The 17,502-nt window shown below is 37.1% G+C and overlaps 4 protein-coding genes across 9 annotated transcripts; 2 read left to right on the top strand and 2 right to left on the bottom strand.

The window, feature by feature from the left end:
- The first annotated feature begins 37 nt into the window (after nucleotides 1–37).
- LOC105231620 (small G protein signaling modulator 3 homolog) lies at nucleotides 38–3,051 on the top strand. Its single transcript, XM_011213020.4, has 4 exons — nucleotides 38–381; nucleotides 475–1,000; nucleotides 1,060–1,664; nucleotides 1,727–3,051. Exons 1-4 carry the CDS (start codon nucleotides 325–327, stop codon nucleotides 2,942–2,944), a joined length of 2,406 nt encoding a protein of 801 aa, XP_011211322.1. The 5' UTR covers nucleotides 38–324; the 3' UTR covers nucleotides 2,945–3,051.
- A 368-nt stretch (nucleotides 3,052–3,419) lies between these two features.
- LOC105231621 (DNA-directed RNA polymerase II subunit RPB7) lies at nucleotides 3,420–4,463 on the bottom strand. The gene is made up of 5 exons (XM_011213022.4): nucleotides 4,303–4,463; nucleotides 3,973–4,242; nucleotides 3,861–3,911; nucleotides 3,664–3,801; nucleotides 3,420–3,609 (listed from the first exon to the last, which is right to left on the bottom strand). The coding sequence occupies exons 1-5, from the start codon at nucleotides 4,312–4,314 to the stop codon at nucleotides 3,559–3,561; spliced, it is 522 nt and encodes a 173-aa protein (XP_011211324.1). The 5' UTR covers nucleotides 4,315–4,463; the 3' UTR covers nucleotides 3,420–3,558.
- A 3,492-nt stretch (nucleotides 4,464–7,955) lies between these two features.
- On the top strand, nucleotides 7,956–11,433 carry LOC105231622 (phenoloxidase-activating factor 2). 2 transcript variants are annotated; one of them, XM_011213023.4, is made up of 2 exons: nucleotides 7,956–8,103; nucleotides 10,096–11,433. In XM_011213023.4, the coding sequence occupies exon 2, from the start codon at nucleotides 10,098–10,100 to the stop codon at nucleotides 11,358–11,360; it is 1,263 nt and encodes a 420-aa protein (XP_011211325.2). In that variant the 5' UTR covers nucleotides 7,956–8,103; nucleotides 10,096–10,097; the 3' UTR covers nucleotides 11,361–11,433. The 2 variants fall into 2 exon arrangements, with proteins under 2 accessions (XP_011211325.2, XP_011211326.2); XM_011213024.2 differs by lacking the exon at nucleotides 7,956–8,103 and adding an exon at nucleotides 9,117–9,251.
- Nucleotides 11,391–16,507, bottom strand: LOC105231623 (hypothetical protein). 5 transcript variants are annotated; one of them, XM_049461821.1, is made up of 3 exons: nucleotides 16,378–16,507; nucleotides 15,527–15,728; nucleotides 11,391–12,503 (listed from the first exon to the last, which is right to left on the bottom strand). In XM_049461821.1, the coding sequence occupies exons 2-3, from the start codon at nucleotides 15,712–15,714 to the stop codon at nucleotides 11,552–11,554; spliced, it is 1,140 nt and encodes a 379-aa protein (XP_049317778.1). In that variant the 5' UTR covers nucleotides 15,715–15,728; nucleotides 16,378–16,507; the 3' UTR covers nucleotides 11,391–11,551. The 5 variants fall into 5 exon arrangements, with proteins under 5 accessions (XP_049317778.1, XP_049317776.1, XP_011211328.2 ...); XM_049461819.1 differs by having other exon boundaries at nucleotides 15,527–15,872; nucleotides 16,207–16,503; XM_011213026.4 differs by having other exon boundaries at nucleotides 16,207–16,503.
- Between the last annotated feature and the right edge of the window lie 995 nt (nucleotides 16,508–17,502).

Here is a 17,502-nt window from a genome sequence, read left to right as displayed (position 1 = left end):
ATTGTTATATGAAATAACAAACAAGTTTAGAGATAATTAGTAGCTAACGATAATTGTATTTTAGTTTAGTAAATTTTAAATCTTAGAAAAACTTTGTTGTTATTTCTCTCCTAAATTATCATGTACAAAATATTATTTTCCAACACTGTTTACCATTAATCCCATGTCAACAAAAGCACCCACAAGTGTCAAAAACTCTGTCCTATTATTATCGAGAAAAGTGAAATCATTATTTCTGCAAAATATTTGTCAATAATTAATAAAAGTGTAGGAAATATCTAATTTATAAATATTAGCGCCAACACGAGGCTTTAATTAAAAACTATGGAAAGTTTTTTCGGCCGGGGACATGATGGTTATGTTGGACGCGAAGAACATATTGTAAGCAATTTTCAGCTCTCCCCTCACATATTCAACACTGCTTATCATATCTCAATTTTTTTTTATCTAAAAATTAAAATGCATCGTAATCAGAAAAAGTTGCAGACCAACTGTTCGGAAGATGACAATTTGGATGAATTGCCACCAATGATGGAAGAACTGTGTGTGGTGGATGGCTTACGACCAAGTCCCGGCGGTCCGTTCTCTGCACTAACTCCATCAATGTGGCCTCAAGAGATTCTCGCGAAGCTGGGTCAACCCGAGGCAGAGCCAACTGGGCCGAACGATCAACCAGATTATCGTTTTGACGAATTTGGTTTTCGTGTGGAAGAGGAGGACGGTCCAGAACAAAGTTCAAACAAACTGCTTTCCCAGCCATTTGTTGAAGATGCCCAACAACGTTTACAATGGATTGCTCACTTAGAGTTTTCACACAACAAAGAGGCTACTGAATTAACCTGGGAAAATGTAGATGTTATGCTCCCACGCACTGAAAAATTGCGTAGTATGGTGCGTGAGGGTATACCACACTCATTACGAGCGCAAATGTGGATGCGATTATCTGGCGCATTGGCCAAAAAGCAGAAAAGCGAAACAAGTTATCACGATATTGTTAAAGGTGACAAATTGCAGCAGTGATGTTTTGATGATTATTTATATATTGTATTATTTATTTAGCCTCAGGGAATGATCAACTTATGACCTCAAAACAAATTGAAAAGGATCTCTTGCGTATACTACCAACAAATGCGTGCTTTAGCAACCCGCATGGCACAGGAATACCACGTCTGCGCCGGATACTACGCGGCATTGCTTGGCTTTTTCCAGATATCGGTTATTGTCAAGGTACTGGTGTAATAGCCGCCTGCTTGCTGCTTTTCATGGAGGAAGAAAATGCTTTCTGGATGATGGCAACTATAGTAGAAGATTTGTTACCCGCTTCCTACTATTCCTCAACATTATTGGGCATACAAGCTGATCAACGTGTTATGCAAACTTTGATTGCTAATTATCTAACATCGGTTGATGAAACACTGAAGAAACATGACATCGAGTTATCGCTTATAACATTACATTGGTTTCTGACACTATTCGCTAATGTAGTACATATGAAGATATTGGTGCGCATTTGGGATTGGTTTTTTTATGATGGCAGCATTGTTCTCTTCCAACTCACGCTGGGTATGCTGAAGCTGAAAGAAAATGATTTGCAAAATCTTGAGAACTCCGCTCAGATATTCAATTCGTTATCCGACATACCTGGCGAAGTGGATGACGTTCAGGTTTGTTTGTCCACGTTTCTAAGTAATCTTAAGGTCTTAAAATGTAAACATATATATTGTAGATACTTTTCCATCAAGCCCTTGAGGTGGGTGGCTCTTTAAGTCAAACTGTCATTGACACTCATCGCCGACGGCATCTTGCCTATCTAATGGCAGACCAAGGTGGACTTGTTGGTAATCCTGAGGCGGTCCCGAATCTACCCAAACAACATTTAGCTCGCCGACAAGTGCGAAAAAGCAAATCTATCTTAGAAACGCTCCTCTTTCGTGGTGAGCCAGACTCTGTAGAACTGAAAAATAAGAATATACGACAGACCGAAATTCTGGTAGACTTACGTGAGGCAATACTGAAAGTAGCGCGCCACTTCATTACCATTGAACCAAAATTGGCAGCACACATACAATTGACAGCGAATTATAGTACTGACTCGCATGCGAAGGATCATGAAAATTTCATTAATGTGGCGCGACGACGGAAAAGGAGAGCGAAGGCCTTACACGACTTCGAACGACATGATGATGACGAACTGGGCTTCCGTAAAAACGACATCATCACGATAATTAGTCAAAAGGATGAACACTGTTGGGTGGGTGAATTAAATGGACTGCGCGGCTGGTTCCCTGCCAAATTCGTTGAGTTGCTAGACGAGCGCAGTAAGCTATACACTTCGGCTGGCGACGATGCGATTTCTGAAACCGTAACAGATTTGGTGCGCGGTACATTGGCGCCATCGATTAAAGCTTTTCTCGAACATGGCATGAAGAGACCCTCGTTTCTGGGTGGTCCAATACATCCATGGCTTTTCATTGAAGAGGCAGCCACTCGTGAAGTTGAGAAAGATTTCGAGTCGGTTTACAGCCGCCTAGTGCTATGTAAGACATATCGCTTGGATGAAGATGGAAAAGTATTGACACCGGAAGAGCTTTTGTTTCGCTGCGTGCAGGCAGTTAATCAATCACACGACGAGGCGCATGCGCAAATGGATGTCAAGTTACGCTCACTTATATGCCTTGGACTGAATGAACAGGTGCTACATTTGTGGCTGGAAGTGCTGTGTTCGTGTCAGGAAGTTGTACAGAAGTGGTATTATCCCTGGAGTTATATTGATTCGCCGGGCTGGGTGCAAATCAAATGTGAACTTCGAATACTTTCACAATTCGCTTTCAATTTGAATCCAGACTGGGAATTACCGCCTAAAAGGGGCAAAGAGTCACAACCACTGAAAGATGGTGTCCGTGACATGCTTGTAAAACACCATTTATTCTCGTGGGATTTGTGAGTCTTATAATAGCAACGCCGGAATGAAATCTAATGCATTTGTATATGAATCTAATTTCTTTTAGTAAAATTTAGTGTGCAAACTTTAATAAATAGGCGTAATAGTAAGTTTTTGTTAAGTTTTAAAGTTACGAAAAAGTAATGGAAGTACACATTCCATTTTAAATATCGATGTACTTAAAATAGCGTAATTCGTAACTAAGTATGCTTTCAATGGCGCTACTTATCGATAAAGTGTAGTCACTCTCGAAAACTGTAACAAACATTTCTTAGTCAAATTGAAATAATAGTACACTTATAGTATTTACTATATATATACTCTATATGTATGTTATATAATTCCTTTAAATAAACAGTGTATTAATCAAGTTTACTCTATTAAGACGCCAATTTATGCTTATTTCCTAAATTCATATTATTTTGGATATTCATATTTAACTTATACTATGTGTTGTATATTAAAAAAAAAATCGCAATATTAAAATATAAATATCTATTTAAACAGCAATTTTTACTTTTAAATTCAATTAATTTTACATGTATTTCGTACATATAAATGCATAAGCATTTGTTCACTATAGTATTTATGGTCAGACTACAAAAGAAATAAACAAATTAACTGCACACCAAACCTAAGTAATCGTCCATAAGTGTACCGATCGCGAACTGTAAACAAACTACTATTAAAACTTATTTTATCATTATGCAATTGGTACTTACAATGCCAGTCGCGTCCACGCGTGTACCAACAATCTTTAAACGTATTTTGTCCTCACCCGAAATTACCACATCTTCATCTTTTGATTTGTAGCATGGTGGATTGCCGTTCGGACAGAATTGCATATCAGCTGGGATGGACTGCAATAGAAGAGCCGATAAATTTTCCACTATCTAATGAAAACTTACTTAACACTTACATGGTGCGATATAAAGCAGGAGAGGGGTCCAATTTCCGCGAACATGCCAACCTGCATAAAACCAAAACACCTAATTAAATATTGATTGTAATTTCTATTTAAATTAAATTACTTTGTTTATTTGTTTCACAACGGCATCCAGTACCTCCCCTTTGAACGGCCGAAAAACGATTGCTTTGTATTTCACAGGATACACCACAAATCCCTGACCTGGCTGTATTACGCCGGAGCCAATTTGATCGATTGTGGTCACAGCTATCACGAAACCATACTTTCCTGTGCACGTACCTTCTACTTCGGTATAAAGTTTCTGCTTTACAGTCTCCAGCAACTGTGGCCCGAAATAACGCGGGTGCAAAAGAATCTCATGTTCCAGTGAGATCTAGAAAATAAAAATAAAACATTTAATTAACAGCGATAATAAAATCATGCAGTAACTTACATGGTAAAACATTATAATATCCCTGATTTTATTTATATATTTATGATTAGTGTTTTAGTTTATTTGAAATATTTTGCGAAATGTTAATATGCCGCAAAATTGTTTATCTTAGCAGAAAATTGTAAATAGCGGTGGCATGTATTTCGCTGCAGTGAAATGTCAAAAATGACAGTTGAATTACGCTTGCTAACAGTGTTGCATTTCTTTATCGGCGGAAATGAATTTATAGAAAATAATTTTAGTACTGTCTAAATAAATTACATTATTATAAATATGACCACAGACAACAGTTTAGCTCAGCATTAAGAAACTCTGAAGCATGCGCTACATACGTGTGTATGTATGTATTTTAAACATATTTTTTGTGTTTAAATACTTATCTATCAATAGCTTAATCTGGCGACACATAATACCAATAAATACTGCTACTGTTGTATATTTGTTTCAAAATGATGATAGCATAATAATTTTGAATATTACAATTATACAATAAATGTAATTCATAGCTTTCTTGAAATAAAAATTAACAAATGTAATTTAAACATTTTCGAGAACAAGAACAATAAAAAAATGTTTTTTTGTTTTGCTTAGCTCTAACAACACCAACTGAGCAGAAAAAAAACAGCTGTGAATTTATTTTAAAAGTAGCCGTACGAGTAAACCAATAAATAATGTGCACTTGTCAAGTCTCAAATATAAAGTAGTAGCTTTTGTTCCAACCAATCCAAAAACAAATGCATTCAACTTTTTTCAACACAAATAAAATTGCCGTGGACCAATATTTGTATACATGTGTGTGTAATTAAAAAGAAATGTAAATGCGGTAAGAACTTGAATCAATTGAGAAAAAGTAAAAACAAGAATATTTTGAAACGAAATCAGGAAAGTCGTTATTGGGCTCTAAACTGGAGCTGATAAATTAAAAGCTTATTCAAAATGTATTCACACTGTGCAACAATTTTAAAATAAATTAATCTACTTAGTTCTGCCGCCGTAGGTGTTGTTACAAGTTCAGACGCCTATAAAAATTAAACTCAAGTAGATTTATTTAATAATAATGAATCGCTCTTTACAAAATTTTATTTGAAAAGGCCACATTTTGCTTTCACACAAGCGCTCAAATGATTCGGTCATTGACCAATAGCCGCACGCACATACCATTTGAAAGGTATAAACGGAAATGAACTGGTTGATGAACTCGTTCGCTCCATCTCGTCTATTAACATGGTAGGGCCTGGACCTTTCATCGCGGTGGGTCCCTTACCCTAAAGGAGCTGCTCCGCAAGGAAGAAGGCAACAACTACCAGCCATACGCTATGCCAAGTTGCTAATGGGGGGTTACAATCTCAGCATCATTAAATATGTAATCAACCACACTAGGAACTAATTCAGACTACTTTTCGCATTATACACTGGAAAACTGAAAAAACACTTACACAACATGGGCCTAGATTCTCGCCGGTTCTGCGACAGGGAACCTGAAACACTCGAACACCTGCTAATATACTGTATAGCAGTCTACAGACGCAGGTTGAAGGTCATTGGATCCATGTTTCTAAGTAGGAATCACATCGCTTCGCTAGCATCTGGCAGAATGTTGGACTTTATCAATATGCTGGGGCTAGGTGAGTCTTTCGCGGTGCATTTCTCGTCTGTCAATCTAATCTATCTACCATTTGTTTTGACGCCGCTGCTCGCAGTAAAGTTGAGAGAGTCTTTAAATTTGTGTGGGGTATTCGACAGGTCATGCTCTCCAACTTTGCCCACTAATTGTACTTCGAGAGATCTGGACTACCAGAGAGCCAATCATCTGTAGCTATCAAACCAGGAATATTGCTTTTAAGCCACTGATGGGTGGTTTTTTCCTTACGTGTTGGAATTGAATCTTGCTGGAAGATCCAATGTTTCCCATTGAAGAAAGTATTCTTTAATTGCTTTAGTATTTTCCCAGTTTTAACCCATTTTTTTTTTTAAGAAGTGAAGATGTGTAACGCTTTCTCAAGAAATTCGAGACCAAACTTTTACAGCAGCTAGATGGTGACTCACTTTTTCGAAAAACTGTTTCTACATCTTAGAAAGTTTTTGCGTAGATTTTCTCGTTTTGCTTATAAAAAACTTTTTCTGGAGTAAAATTGATTTCCATCTTTAAAAACAATCCTTTTAAAACCTCCTTCTACAGTTTCATGGCCATTGACGGCTTATCCCTGAAGAAACCGTTTGCATCTGTTTAGCCTAACTTGCTTCAAGCGCATTGTGAGACGATGTCCTAGTGACCCGCGGTAGACTTTCATGTGGGGATCAACCCGAAGAAGTCTTGACATTGATCTGGTCGATATATCCATTTCCCTTGAATAAATTTTCAGTTTTTACGGACCATGTGAAGGCGACCATTTCTCTTTGTGTTATCAACTGCAGATGTATGCAAAAAACCGAAAACCGAAGGACCCTTTGAACCGACCACGTCGAAACAGCACGTTTCCTGGGCCTACCATTGGACGACGTCGACAACAACTTATCTAACCCTTACCATCCCAACGGGGACTAAGTACGCGTTAAACACCAACAACAGCAAAAAAAGAGCATTCGCGAAATATTATGTTTTTAAGAAGCTCATAAATTTCCTTGAAAATAATTTTAAACTGTAGACTAGAGTTGTATGGAATGGAATATAATATTCAAGATAATAAGAATGCCCGCCTTATCATTAGTTTGTATCTTCTTCTTTTTCGTTCTTACGCGGTTATAGTCAAGTTTACAACAGCGCGCCAGTCATTTGGAGATTCCAAGTGTAGTCAGGTCCTTCTCCACCTGGTCTTTACAACGGAGTGGAGGTCTTCCTCTTCCTCCGCTTCCACCGACATGTACTGTATCGAATACGCTCAGAGCTGGAGTGTAAACAAGACTGTAAATAAAAAACCGAGGCTGGGATTGTTTGTAATTAATTGTTGGACAAAAATTTGCTAAAATTTATTGCAGAGCACCGGGAAACACTTAGAATTCCGTGCTCGTAAGGCATTGTCTCCGTACTCACTCCCTCTCTAGGGAACAATAGAACAATTGTAGGTCGCGGTGCATTCCTCGTTTATCACTCTCTGTCTATCCTTTACTGGTTGTATGTGTGATGTGATAGAACTGATATCTCAAAGCTGTTTCAGCTCTCTAGAACAGATTATGTAAATTGCGTATTGCATAGAGATTTGGGCCTAACCGGTAGGAATGCTGTGGGGTTTAATTCAACGTCTGAGAAATATCAAAAATCCATCTAAACTTCTAAAACAAATCCACGTTTGAGATTGTTTAATAGTAACACAGTGTGAGAAATGGATTTTAATCACCAAATACTGGGTGCTCGTTAAATATTGAGCTACAAACGTTGTAAAGCTTTGAAACTGCTCGCCAATGATCACAAAAAAACCGATTAATATGAATATAACACCCTTTTAAATGCATACCGATTCAAGTTCAAGAAACACGTTTTAAACTCTACTCATTAGAGCGAATTGAGGTAGATAATACGAATACGAATTGCAAGTAGCCTGCGACTGAGATTATTGTAAACATGTTTCAATATACACGCGCATATACATATATGTATATATGTATACTTGTATGTATGTATGTATATATACGGACAAATAGATGAGGTGTTGATTTTTAAACTTCCGAAATGTACGCAAAGTATTGAAATCAGTTTGATTTTAGCCGCTGAATCGTTGAGTGTGCCGCCCAGCGTCTGTTAATAAAAGGAATTATTATTCATATTATACATTTAGTATATACTAATACAATATACTGCTACAGGTATGCCGTAATTTGTGTAACATTAAAAAAAAGTAAAAATAAGATAATTTATTGCTAATACGAAAGTAATATTACCGCTATTGTTTAAAAAAAGTGTTGAAAATTTTTCAAAAATAAAAACGCACAAAATTTGCTGAATGTTTGTCGAAAACAGTTACTAAAAGTTAATTTTTGAAGTAGTTAATTGTGTATATTTTGCGCTTGCTTATCCATGTCGTGAGTTAAATAAATGAAATAATTTGTTTTCATTGCCCATTCATGTTATAAACTATTAACAGTTATTAGGGGAAAACCATCTATTCCGATGACATCGTTCGTCAAATCACTTGTTCACCCGCACACAATGAAGATACATACATACACACACATATACAAGCATATAGCAACATTTTGCAATTAAAATTGAATACGAGCTTAAGATGCGTTTGCGAGAAACTTCATTCTAGACACTTTTGATACGGCATTTGCTCTCATCTTGTTTACAAGTTTTGGCGCTAATATGTGCTGATTATACATATATATGTATACATATGTATGTATGTGTGATTAAGGCACTTGAAAATGAGCGCGTTAAGGCATCATTAAGATCATCTTCAGGCTAACGAATGCGTCAGCGAAATTGGGATTTTTTTGTGGGTTTTTTTGTCTTCAATTCAAGGAATTTGATTATGAAACAATTATTTTGGCATATCAAGTCATCTCTCAGTTGACTGAACCTTTAATCAGTCAAGGTTTAAGCACTTGAAATCTTCATTCAAAAAAATATTTGTTTGTTTCGAGGACAATTTATTCTGTTTTGACTATTAAATTAGAAACACATGTTTATTTGTATATACATATGTATGTATGTAGGTATTTATATAAAAAAAAATTGGGTCATTTGTTTTTACTGATAACCCCCAAAGTGGGTTGAAAGTAATTATTTAGAAAGACTCTCTCTGCTTAGTTTATAATTGTGTTATACGAGGTGTGTTCAAAAGACAACGGAAATTTTCGTTTGTGTGGCAGCTTTATGCTGTAGTTTTCCGATACCGACGGTTTCTAAAACAGAACAATTTCCACAATAGCCGGTTCTATGTTACCGGAATTGACCGGGGTTTTATCCGGCCAAAGGCTATACTTTCGGAGATCTAACCTCGTTTGGATCGGTAAGTTTACAGACTTGTTGACGAAAGAGTACATACTTGACCTTAATATTACAATCGATGGCGTTAAGATTCCGACTGGCAATAATCCTTACATTTTAGGTGTAACATTTGATAGTCTATGCTGCTTCACTCCTCATACGACCGCGATTATTGTCAAGGTACAGAGCCGCAACAAAATCCTCAAGTGGCTAGCCGGTAGCACATGGAGAAAAGACAAAGAAACGTTGTTCATAGTCCACTAAGTTAGCAACTTACTAGGCAATCGGCCGGGCGGTCCTCAGTTATGCCCCATCAATATGGTCGACTGAATGCAGTGAAATGCAGTTTAGGAAGCTACAAACATGTCGAGCGATGCACTCCGGATTACAAAAGAATGCCTCTTGATGTCCCATCGAACACCTGCACAGTGAGACCCGTATGCTCCCAGTTAAGGAGCATAATGAACTCCTCTCCAAGCAGTTTCTGCTGGGCTACTTTCGCAGAAATCATACCTGCAGTCACCTGTTTGGAATGGAACCACCTCCAAGGAGCATCAAGTAGTTTTTCCTCAACTACGTCGGAGACTCCTATGAGACTCGGAGATATCTATCTCTCAATCAAATAAAATTGAAATAAATAAGGAAATCTGGATTCAGTTGTAACCGAATAGTATAATTTATTGGTAAATCAACAGCAATAAAATATTTGTACTAATGTACGTTCAAATCTTTATCAAAAACCATTTTTGTCACCTTTTAATGGAACGTTCGTTTCTAACTATTTTTATTTACACATAAACATTTTATAAACTCTAGTCTGACTTTTCTAAAATCATACTTAACCATTTTCATTATTTCATTCGCAGATATGAATCGGTGGTCATTATTACTGAGCATAGTTGCAAGCGTGTTGTTGCACAGCCACGCAAGCCCGCAAAATGCTGACTTGGATAAGACCATTAAGGATATTTTTTCACAAAATCCCTCTGTCCCCACACAAAGCACCGGCACAGGTTTCGGCAGAGTTGTTACCCCCGAACCTGGTGCACAACCGCAAATAGACTTCAACTCGACAAGTGGCAAGGCACAATGTAACTGCGTACCCTATCATATGTGTGATCCAAACACGGGCACTGAAACTACACCAGTTGAGGATGGTGAATTTGATGGTTTCGGCTTGATCGACTTGCGCTTCGGAGATGACGACCCGGTGTGTGAACACTTCCTGGACGTATGTTGTGGCAGTCAAAATCAGCATCGCGACAGTCTCACACCGAAACCGCAGGAAGAACGTCCTAATCGGCCTAAAGGATGCGGCATACGCAACGTCGGTGGTATTGACTTCAATATTACCGGAGCTGTCGACAACGAAGCTGGTTTTGGTGAATTTCCTTGGACTGTGGCTTTGCTGCATGCCAATAATTATAGTTACTTCTGCAGTGGTTCACTCATACACCCACAAGTTGTACTCACGGCAGTACATTGTGTAATTGGTCGGGCAGAATCAAGCTTCCTCGTACGTGCTGGTGAGTGGGATTCACAAACAACCAAAGAACGTCTGCCCTATCAGGAACGCAACGTGCAACGAATCATTACACACCCTAATTTTAATCATCGCAATGTTGCCAATAATTTTGCATTGGTTGTACTTACGCAAGCGGTTGTATTGGCCGATCACATTAATGTCGTGTGTTTACCCAGCCAAAATGCGTCACCGCTAGTCGGTGCCCAATGCTTTGCCAATGGCTGGGGTAAGGATGTCTTCGGTGAAGCTGGACGTTACAGCGCCATAATGAAACGTGTACCACTGCCCATTGTAGATTTCGGCAGTTGCCAAACACGTCTACGCGGTACACGTTTGGGGCCGAAATTCGTTTTGGATCGCTCGTTCGTTTGTGCTGGCGGTAAGCGCGGTGTTGACACCTGTCAAGGTGACGGTGGCGCTCCACTTGTATGTCCAATTGGTTTGCCAGCGGAGAATCGTTATGAACAGGATGGCATTGTGTCTTGGGGTATTGGCTGTAATGATGATGTACCCGCAGTGTACGCTAGCGTGTCGACGGCGCGAGACTGGATTGACCAGCAAATGTTCTCTTTGGGCTATGGCACAACATCGTATTCGGCGCCTTAAACACGTACTTTCAAATAAAACTGCGATATCTGAGATTAAATTAAAGATTTTTCTAAAAATATGAAAAAAACTACTTGTTTTATGTTTACATTTTATGATTATTCTTTAAGAAGTAGAAAACAACTAAAAACTATTACGAACTATTTGTAATGAAAGTCAATATAAATTTTTTACAAAATCTAAATTCTCATTTAGTCAGCTTTCAAGTGAAACTCGAACTCTTTGTCTCGGCCATCCTTTGTAAAAATACGAACGTATGAGTTGTTTATACCATACTGCCAGATCGCCAGGAATGGCAAGTAATGGAATACCAGTTCATTCAGCCAGACACGGAAATTGAGATAACAACGAACTATGCTATACTTGTGTAAGTAAGTCACTATGAGGAGACCATATGTGACGAGTAAACGATCATACCAGCCCAAATCGTAGTAATAAAGTTTCTGCTTCGGATCAATTGTTTCGCCGGGAAGATGGTCAAAGCTAAAGTATTCATATCCTTTTATATAGGTCAGTCGCTTGGTGAAATATAATACTGATCCCGTGGACAATGTTGAGTTAAATGGCCACAATCCTTCAACCAATGCCTTTGTCATTTTCTCAAAGTCTTCACTAGTATTTTCCAAAGCCGGCCGATATACACGTCGCATCACAATATCGAGCCGGAGCCTCGTCTCCGCCCAATTGCGACCACAAATGTTATATTCATCCTTAATGCCAAGCAAATAACCGAGCACACGCCACATGTGCGTCGTACTTTCCAAATACTCCTCGTCGTATAATTGCACACGTGCTGCGCCCAAAGTGGCATAGCCGATAAAACCGAACTGGGTCAATGCGAGGTCCTTTTGCGTAATTTGTCCGGCGCCAAGTTTACTGCACGCGCGACTCGACTTGGAATGCGCTTTGCGTACAGCGCGTAAACTTGTCCAAAATTTTGAGTTTGCCGACGCTGGATGTTCGTACCATGCGTTCGTGTGCAAAATTGTGCGCATATAGCGTCGAAAAGCGGTTAAACAGGTGGACGATTGACGTGTACACATGAGCACGCGCAGTATGGACGGGATCGCGAGAACTGCCACCAGACCGTAAAACATGCCAGCGGTGATGAGGAAACGATATTTGGTCATAAACGATTGACCCCTGAATGAGAAAGAAAATTGCTTTAGAAAGATTAGTACACATATTTTTTTTTTTAATATTTCGTCTCCGTAAACATATACATATGCACATACATACAAAGAGTTATGCAGTTACTGTTCAAATAAAATGAAGCAAAATCAATTAATAAAAGGGCTAAAAATGCGAGTCGCCTATCTACATCTGTTAATGACGAAACACGGGATTGGCTTTAGTGAGATAGCTGAGGATCTCTCATGGATCAAGCAAACAGGTTTTGGGCATGAAGAGGGCTCGCGCCATAAAACGTGAACATTTTTCAAAAACGACGTTGGGTAGTAGTGAAAGTAAAGCTTGACAACGTGGCTGAGGAACCTAAGTATATCCATCATAGCAGGTGATGCGACGTAGATTAATGAATTTGATGTCGAAACTGTACAACATTCTAGCGAATCGCGTTACGAAAAATGAGGCAAAACCATATACCGGTCGAAAATCAAGCTGATACACATCACATTCTTTGATTACCGTGACTTGGTTCAACATTAATTCATTCCAGCCTCAAACTACTTGACGGTTTTGTGACGTCTACATGAAGCCATTCGTTTGTGGGCAGAAAATTCATGGATTTTTCATTACGATAAGGCGCCACAATATTCTCGCTGGATTGTGGCTGATTTTTAGGCCAAAAACGATCTGAAAGCCATCGCACAACCACCGTATTCGTCCGATTTGGGGGCATGTGACATTTCTCTGAAAAATCTGCTTCGGGTAACGCATCATGAGTTCTTTGCGACTATAAAAAGTCATCCGCTGAAGGCACTGAAGGTCATCTCAGTCGAGGCTTATAAAAAGTGTACAAAATACATACGTGAAAAGTAAGTGTTTCTGTCAGCCTGGGTCGCCTTTGGGTATGTTATCTTATATATATAAATTTCTAAATTATGCGATATTATTTTAAAGATCTAAATATTTTCAGGGATAAACTGCCAAATACGCTCTCCCTCAGACTGAGGTTCCTAAGCAATGTCCAAATGTTCAATTTTTACGACTTGAAGAAATGACCTACAAATAATTTTTTAGGTCGATTTTTATTTTTATTTTTACTTTTATTTTTTTTTGTTAGGAAGTGTCTCACGGTGTTTAAAAACATTTAGTCAATCTTTTTATTATTTTTGATTCAAAAGAACTATGGACACCGGCTGTTGAACCACAAGAGTAACTTTTTTAAACGCCGCCGAAGCCAGCTAGCGCTGAAAGAAGTTCGATGCGAAATAATACTCGTATATTACTTATCTCCACTGATTATATAAAATATGATCCGTATTTATGAAACAATTGTTCATTTTGAGCTATTGTCCTTTTATATGGTAGAAGAGTAGAAAAGTTTTCGATTAATTTTTCAGATCTGTCAGTAAAAATATTTTAGATTTATAATTAAACTGATAATAATTGATTTATGGCTTTATTTATCGAAAATTTGCATTTTTATATGATAAATTGTTGTAATTTTTTTTTTTGTTTTTGATCGAAAATGTTCGTTGTTAAATTTTTTTCTCTTATATTTCGCATATAATTTTTTTTAGTTTTTTTTTTAATTTTTTATGTTTTTCTTAATTGTTCTTTTAATTTTTTTTTAATTTTTTAAATTTTTTTTTTAATTTTTGTGTTGAAAATATATAATATTTTTTTTTCTTTGTTATCTCATATAATTGTTTTTAATTTTCCTTAATTTTTTTAAATTTTTTTAAATTGTGTTTTTAATTTTCTTAATTTTTGCCTTTAAACATGTTTTTCCGAGCTTGATAATGAAAAATATTTGAAAGAAAAAATTCATCAATTTTGGCGAAATATTGGTATCGAGTTTTTGAGTGTTTAATCGCTCTTTTCGGCAGCAGCTGTATTCAAGCTCGGGCTCCACGTCGCTAGATGACCAAAGCATTGCATTTATTCGCACACATACACAACGCCTTATCGCACTCGATCTCAATTGAATAAGTATTTGCGCGTCGTTTTCATTTAATGTTGTTAACGAACATAAATGAATTATAAAATGCAACAAAATATGTGAGCTTTTTGTTGATTCATGTAAAACGTTTAATTACATTTATGTGATTGCTGGTAGCAGATTGTAGCTGGGAGATAGATACACTTTTATATTCAAGTAAGTACTATAAGGCAGATGAAAATGCTCGTAAATATGATCAATGTTGTTATTTAGGATCCAGCAGTACCATCTTTTACTCCAAATAAAATAATGGACTTCTAAAAAAAATGTAACAATGATGCTAAATTTTAAGGCGATATTTTTTTTGGTCTCCCTGCTACTTGAAAATCTGATACTTTATAAAAAAACTAAAAATTATGCCGCCCGGTAGAAGGTTTTACGTGCATTAGCGGCTCAGCGCAGCTCTCAAACTACATACCATTTTCCCATATAAATAACAGAAGAAATATTTTTAGTACGCTTTAGCCAATGTCTTGCAATTAAAGGGAGCCACCAAAGCACGAAAACTATTTTTAACTTCATTGTATTTAAACAGTGTAAGTAACGAAGAGCTTTTAAGCGGCGGAGATTTCGAATTAACAACAAAGTTTGCTTCTTCAAAAATTAAGTCAAGCGTGAAAAATGTTACAGTGAAATCATCCATATGTACACATACATGTAAATATGTATATATGTAAATAAAGATATATGTGAATACAAAAACGTATCACGTATCACTGTTGGCTGAAAACCGTCACAATAAAAGAACAGGAAAACTTGAAATTTTCTATTTATCCATTAATTTACATATGATTAGCAAAGTTACCATTGTGAAATACTCAAACATATGTACATATGTACATATGAGTTTTCAAAGCTGCATAATTAACATTTTCAAATTTGAAGTTTTAGTGTCAAAAAAAATTTAATTATTAGCACAAATATTGTAATGTATGTATGTATGTATAAACATATGCATGTACACTTGTCTTATCACATAAAATTATATAACATATTTACATATCTACATATGAATAGGCACATAGTCACATCTACTTACTTCCTGAACAGCGCTTCGTCATACCACGACGGCATTTCCATTGGCGCGCCACTATCTCCTTCCAGTGCACCATTCTGCAGCAAATGATCCAGATACGCTTGAGCTGCAGGATTTTCCGATCCACCACTTTCGTCTTTTTTATCACTACTCACTGAATCATTACACTTATCCACGTTAGCAGCAATCATTGCTTCCACTTTGGCTATAGAAATGAAAATGATTTAAAATGTTCACATGAAAACTGATTCGTAAGCACTTGAAAAGCGTGCAGTTGATTGCCGAGTGGTTAGAAGTTAGTAAAGACACTTGTTCACAACTATCATTGCTCAACTGTTTGAACTATGCCCTTTGCATATGCGAATTTGTTAATTGATTACAGTTAAAAAATATATGAAAAACAAAATACTTTGTATGTAAACAAAAGTCACCTGCCGGCAAACGTGTTGCCATGAAACGGCGAACAAGTCTAGAGTTGTATGCACAAGATTTCGTTAAAAGCGCTAAACGACTAAATTGGCACATAGCGACGCAACTCCGTTCAAGTCAGCTGCACGAATTCTCTTGGAGAAAGTGTGATGGCAGTCAGCTGTTGGCCAACACACATACCATACCCACCAACATTAGCCAGATCTTACAGCGGCTTCAAATCGATGGTGCTTTTTGTCTACATATGTACATACCTTCATATAATCACAGCCACAGAAAACTCAGCAAACACGTTATGTTAAAAGCCTATTTAAGGTAATTAAAATGGTTCATTAAACTCTTCTTAGCTTGCCACTTTGTGTATAAAAATCGTTTGTATTTCCATGTAATGAACTGTAAAACTCATATACAAAAATTAAACAAACTTTTACTGCAAATTATACAATTATATTAAATCAACATATTCGCTGTTACAACATTGAATATGCTTTCTGACTGAGTACGCTTCACACGACTCGAGTTCTCTGCCTACATTTGCGCGGTTTTAACAGTGAAACTATTCGAAATTAACTCGTAAGCTAAATATAATATTTGCTGTTAGTCATTTTTTGTCTCCAGCACTCTCTGAGCATGCGCCTGAGCTTTCGGCAGAGTACAAATGTTTATATTTGTACCGCGTTACCGCTATGTATTTTATAAGAAGACAACTAGCGTTTATACGCTCTCAGCATTCATCAGCTGTTTGCGACAACATTACAGTGCTGATAAAAATGTATGCACAGATACGTTTGATTATTTCAAATATGTAATTAGATATCATAGAATACATATTTAGTTGTTGTATTTGTTGCCAATTTACTTTGTTGGGTCTAGGAAGACAGCTCTGTTGTGTAAAGCATCGACCGGCTCTCGGTGTAGTAAAAAATACACATAACATAGTATAAGAACTTATATTTTTAAGCATATATACAATCTATAAACTTATAAAAATTTGTGTAAGAATTCGTCAAATGAAAGTTAAAGTTAGAAAAGATTGTGTCTACCTGACAAATCACCTTTAGGAGGTTCTTTGGGAAACTACCGGGACTCTTTTCCTATACAGATCATTTCATTCGCATAAATGTGGTTTTATAGCCTTCTCTTCTTCTACCACCTGATAGTTTTTACAATAGTCATTACATGTTGTTCCTGGTCTGCATGTTTGTCAATTAGAGAGTGACACTCCTACTAGAGTATTTATGTCATTCCTTTTGAATTTTAATAGTCGGTATGTGCGACCCACACTCCATTCATGCCACGTTTTGGGGGTTAGTTATTGATTGAAACCGGGTCTGCTTCACAGTTACCAGGGATATCAGTCAGTCCTGGAACCCATTGCAGGTTTATTGTGAAATAGGAAGTAAAATCCACTAAGAGATCAAGATCATTATTCTTAGCAAGTATCTGTTTTGTCCTCTTCAAAGTAGTCTCCGTCCGATAAAACACACTTTTTGAATCGATTCAGTTTCTATCTCCTCAATCGTATCAAAACGACATCCTCCTTTTGAGTT

This window comes from Bactrocera dorsalis, unplaced genomic scaffold (assembly GCF_023373825.1).
Source record: "Bactrocera dorsalis isolate Fly_Bdor unplaced genomic scaffold, ASM2337382v1 BdCtg139, whole genome shotgun sequence".
Taxonomy (NCBI): domain Eukaryota; kingdom Metazoa; phylum Arthropoda; class Insecta; order Diptera; family Tephritidae; genus Bactrocera; species Bactrocera dorsalis.
This window is presented reverse-complemented; position numbering and strand designations above follow the sequence as displayed.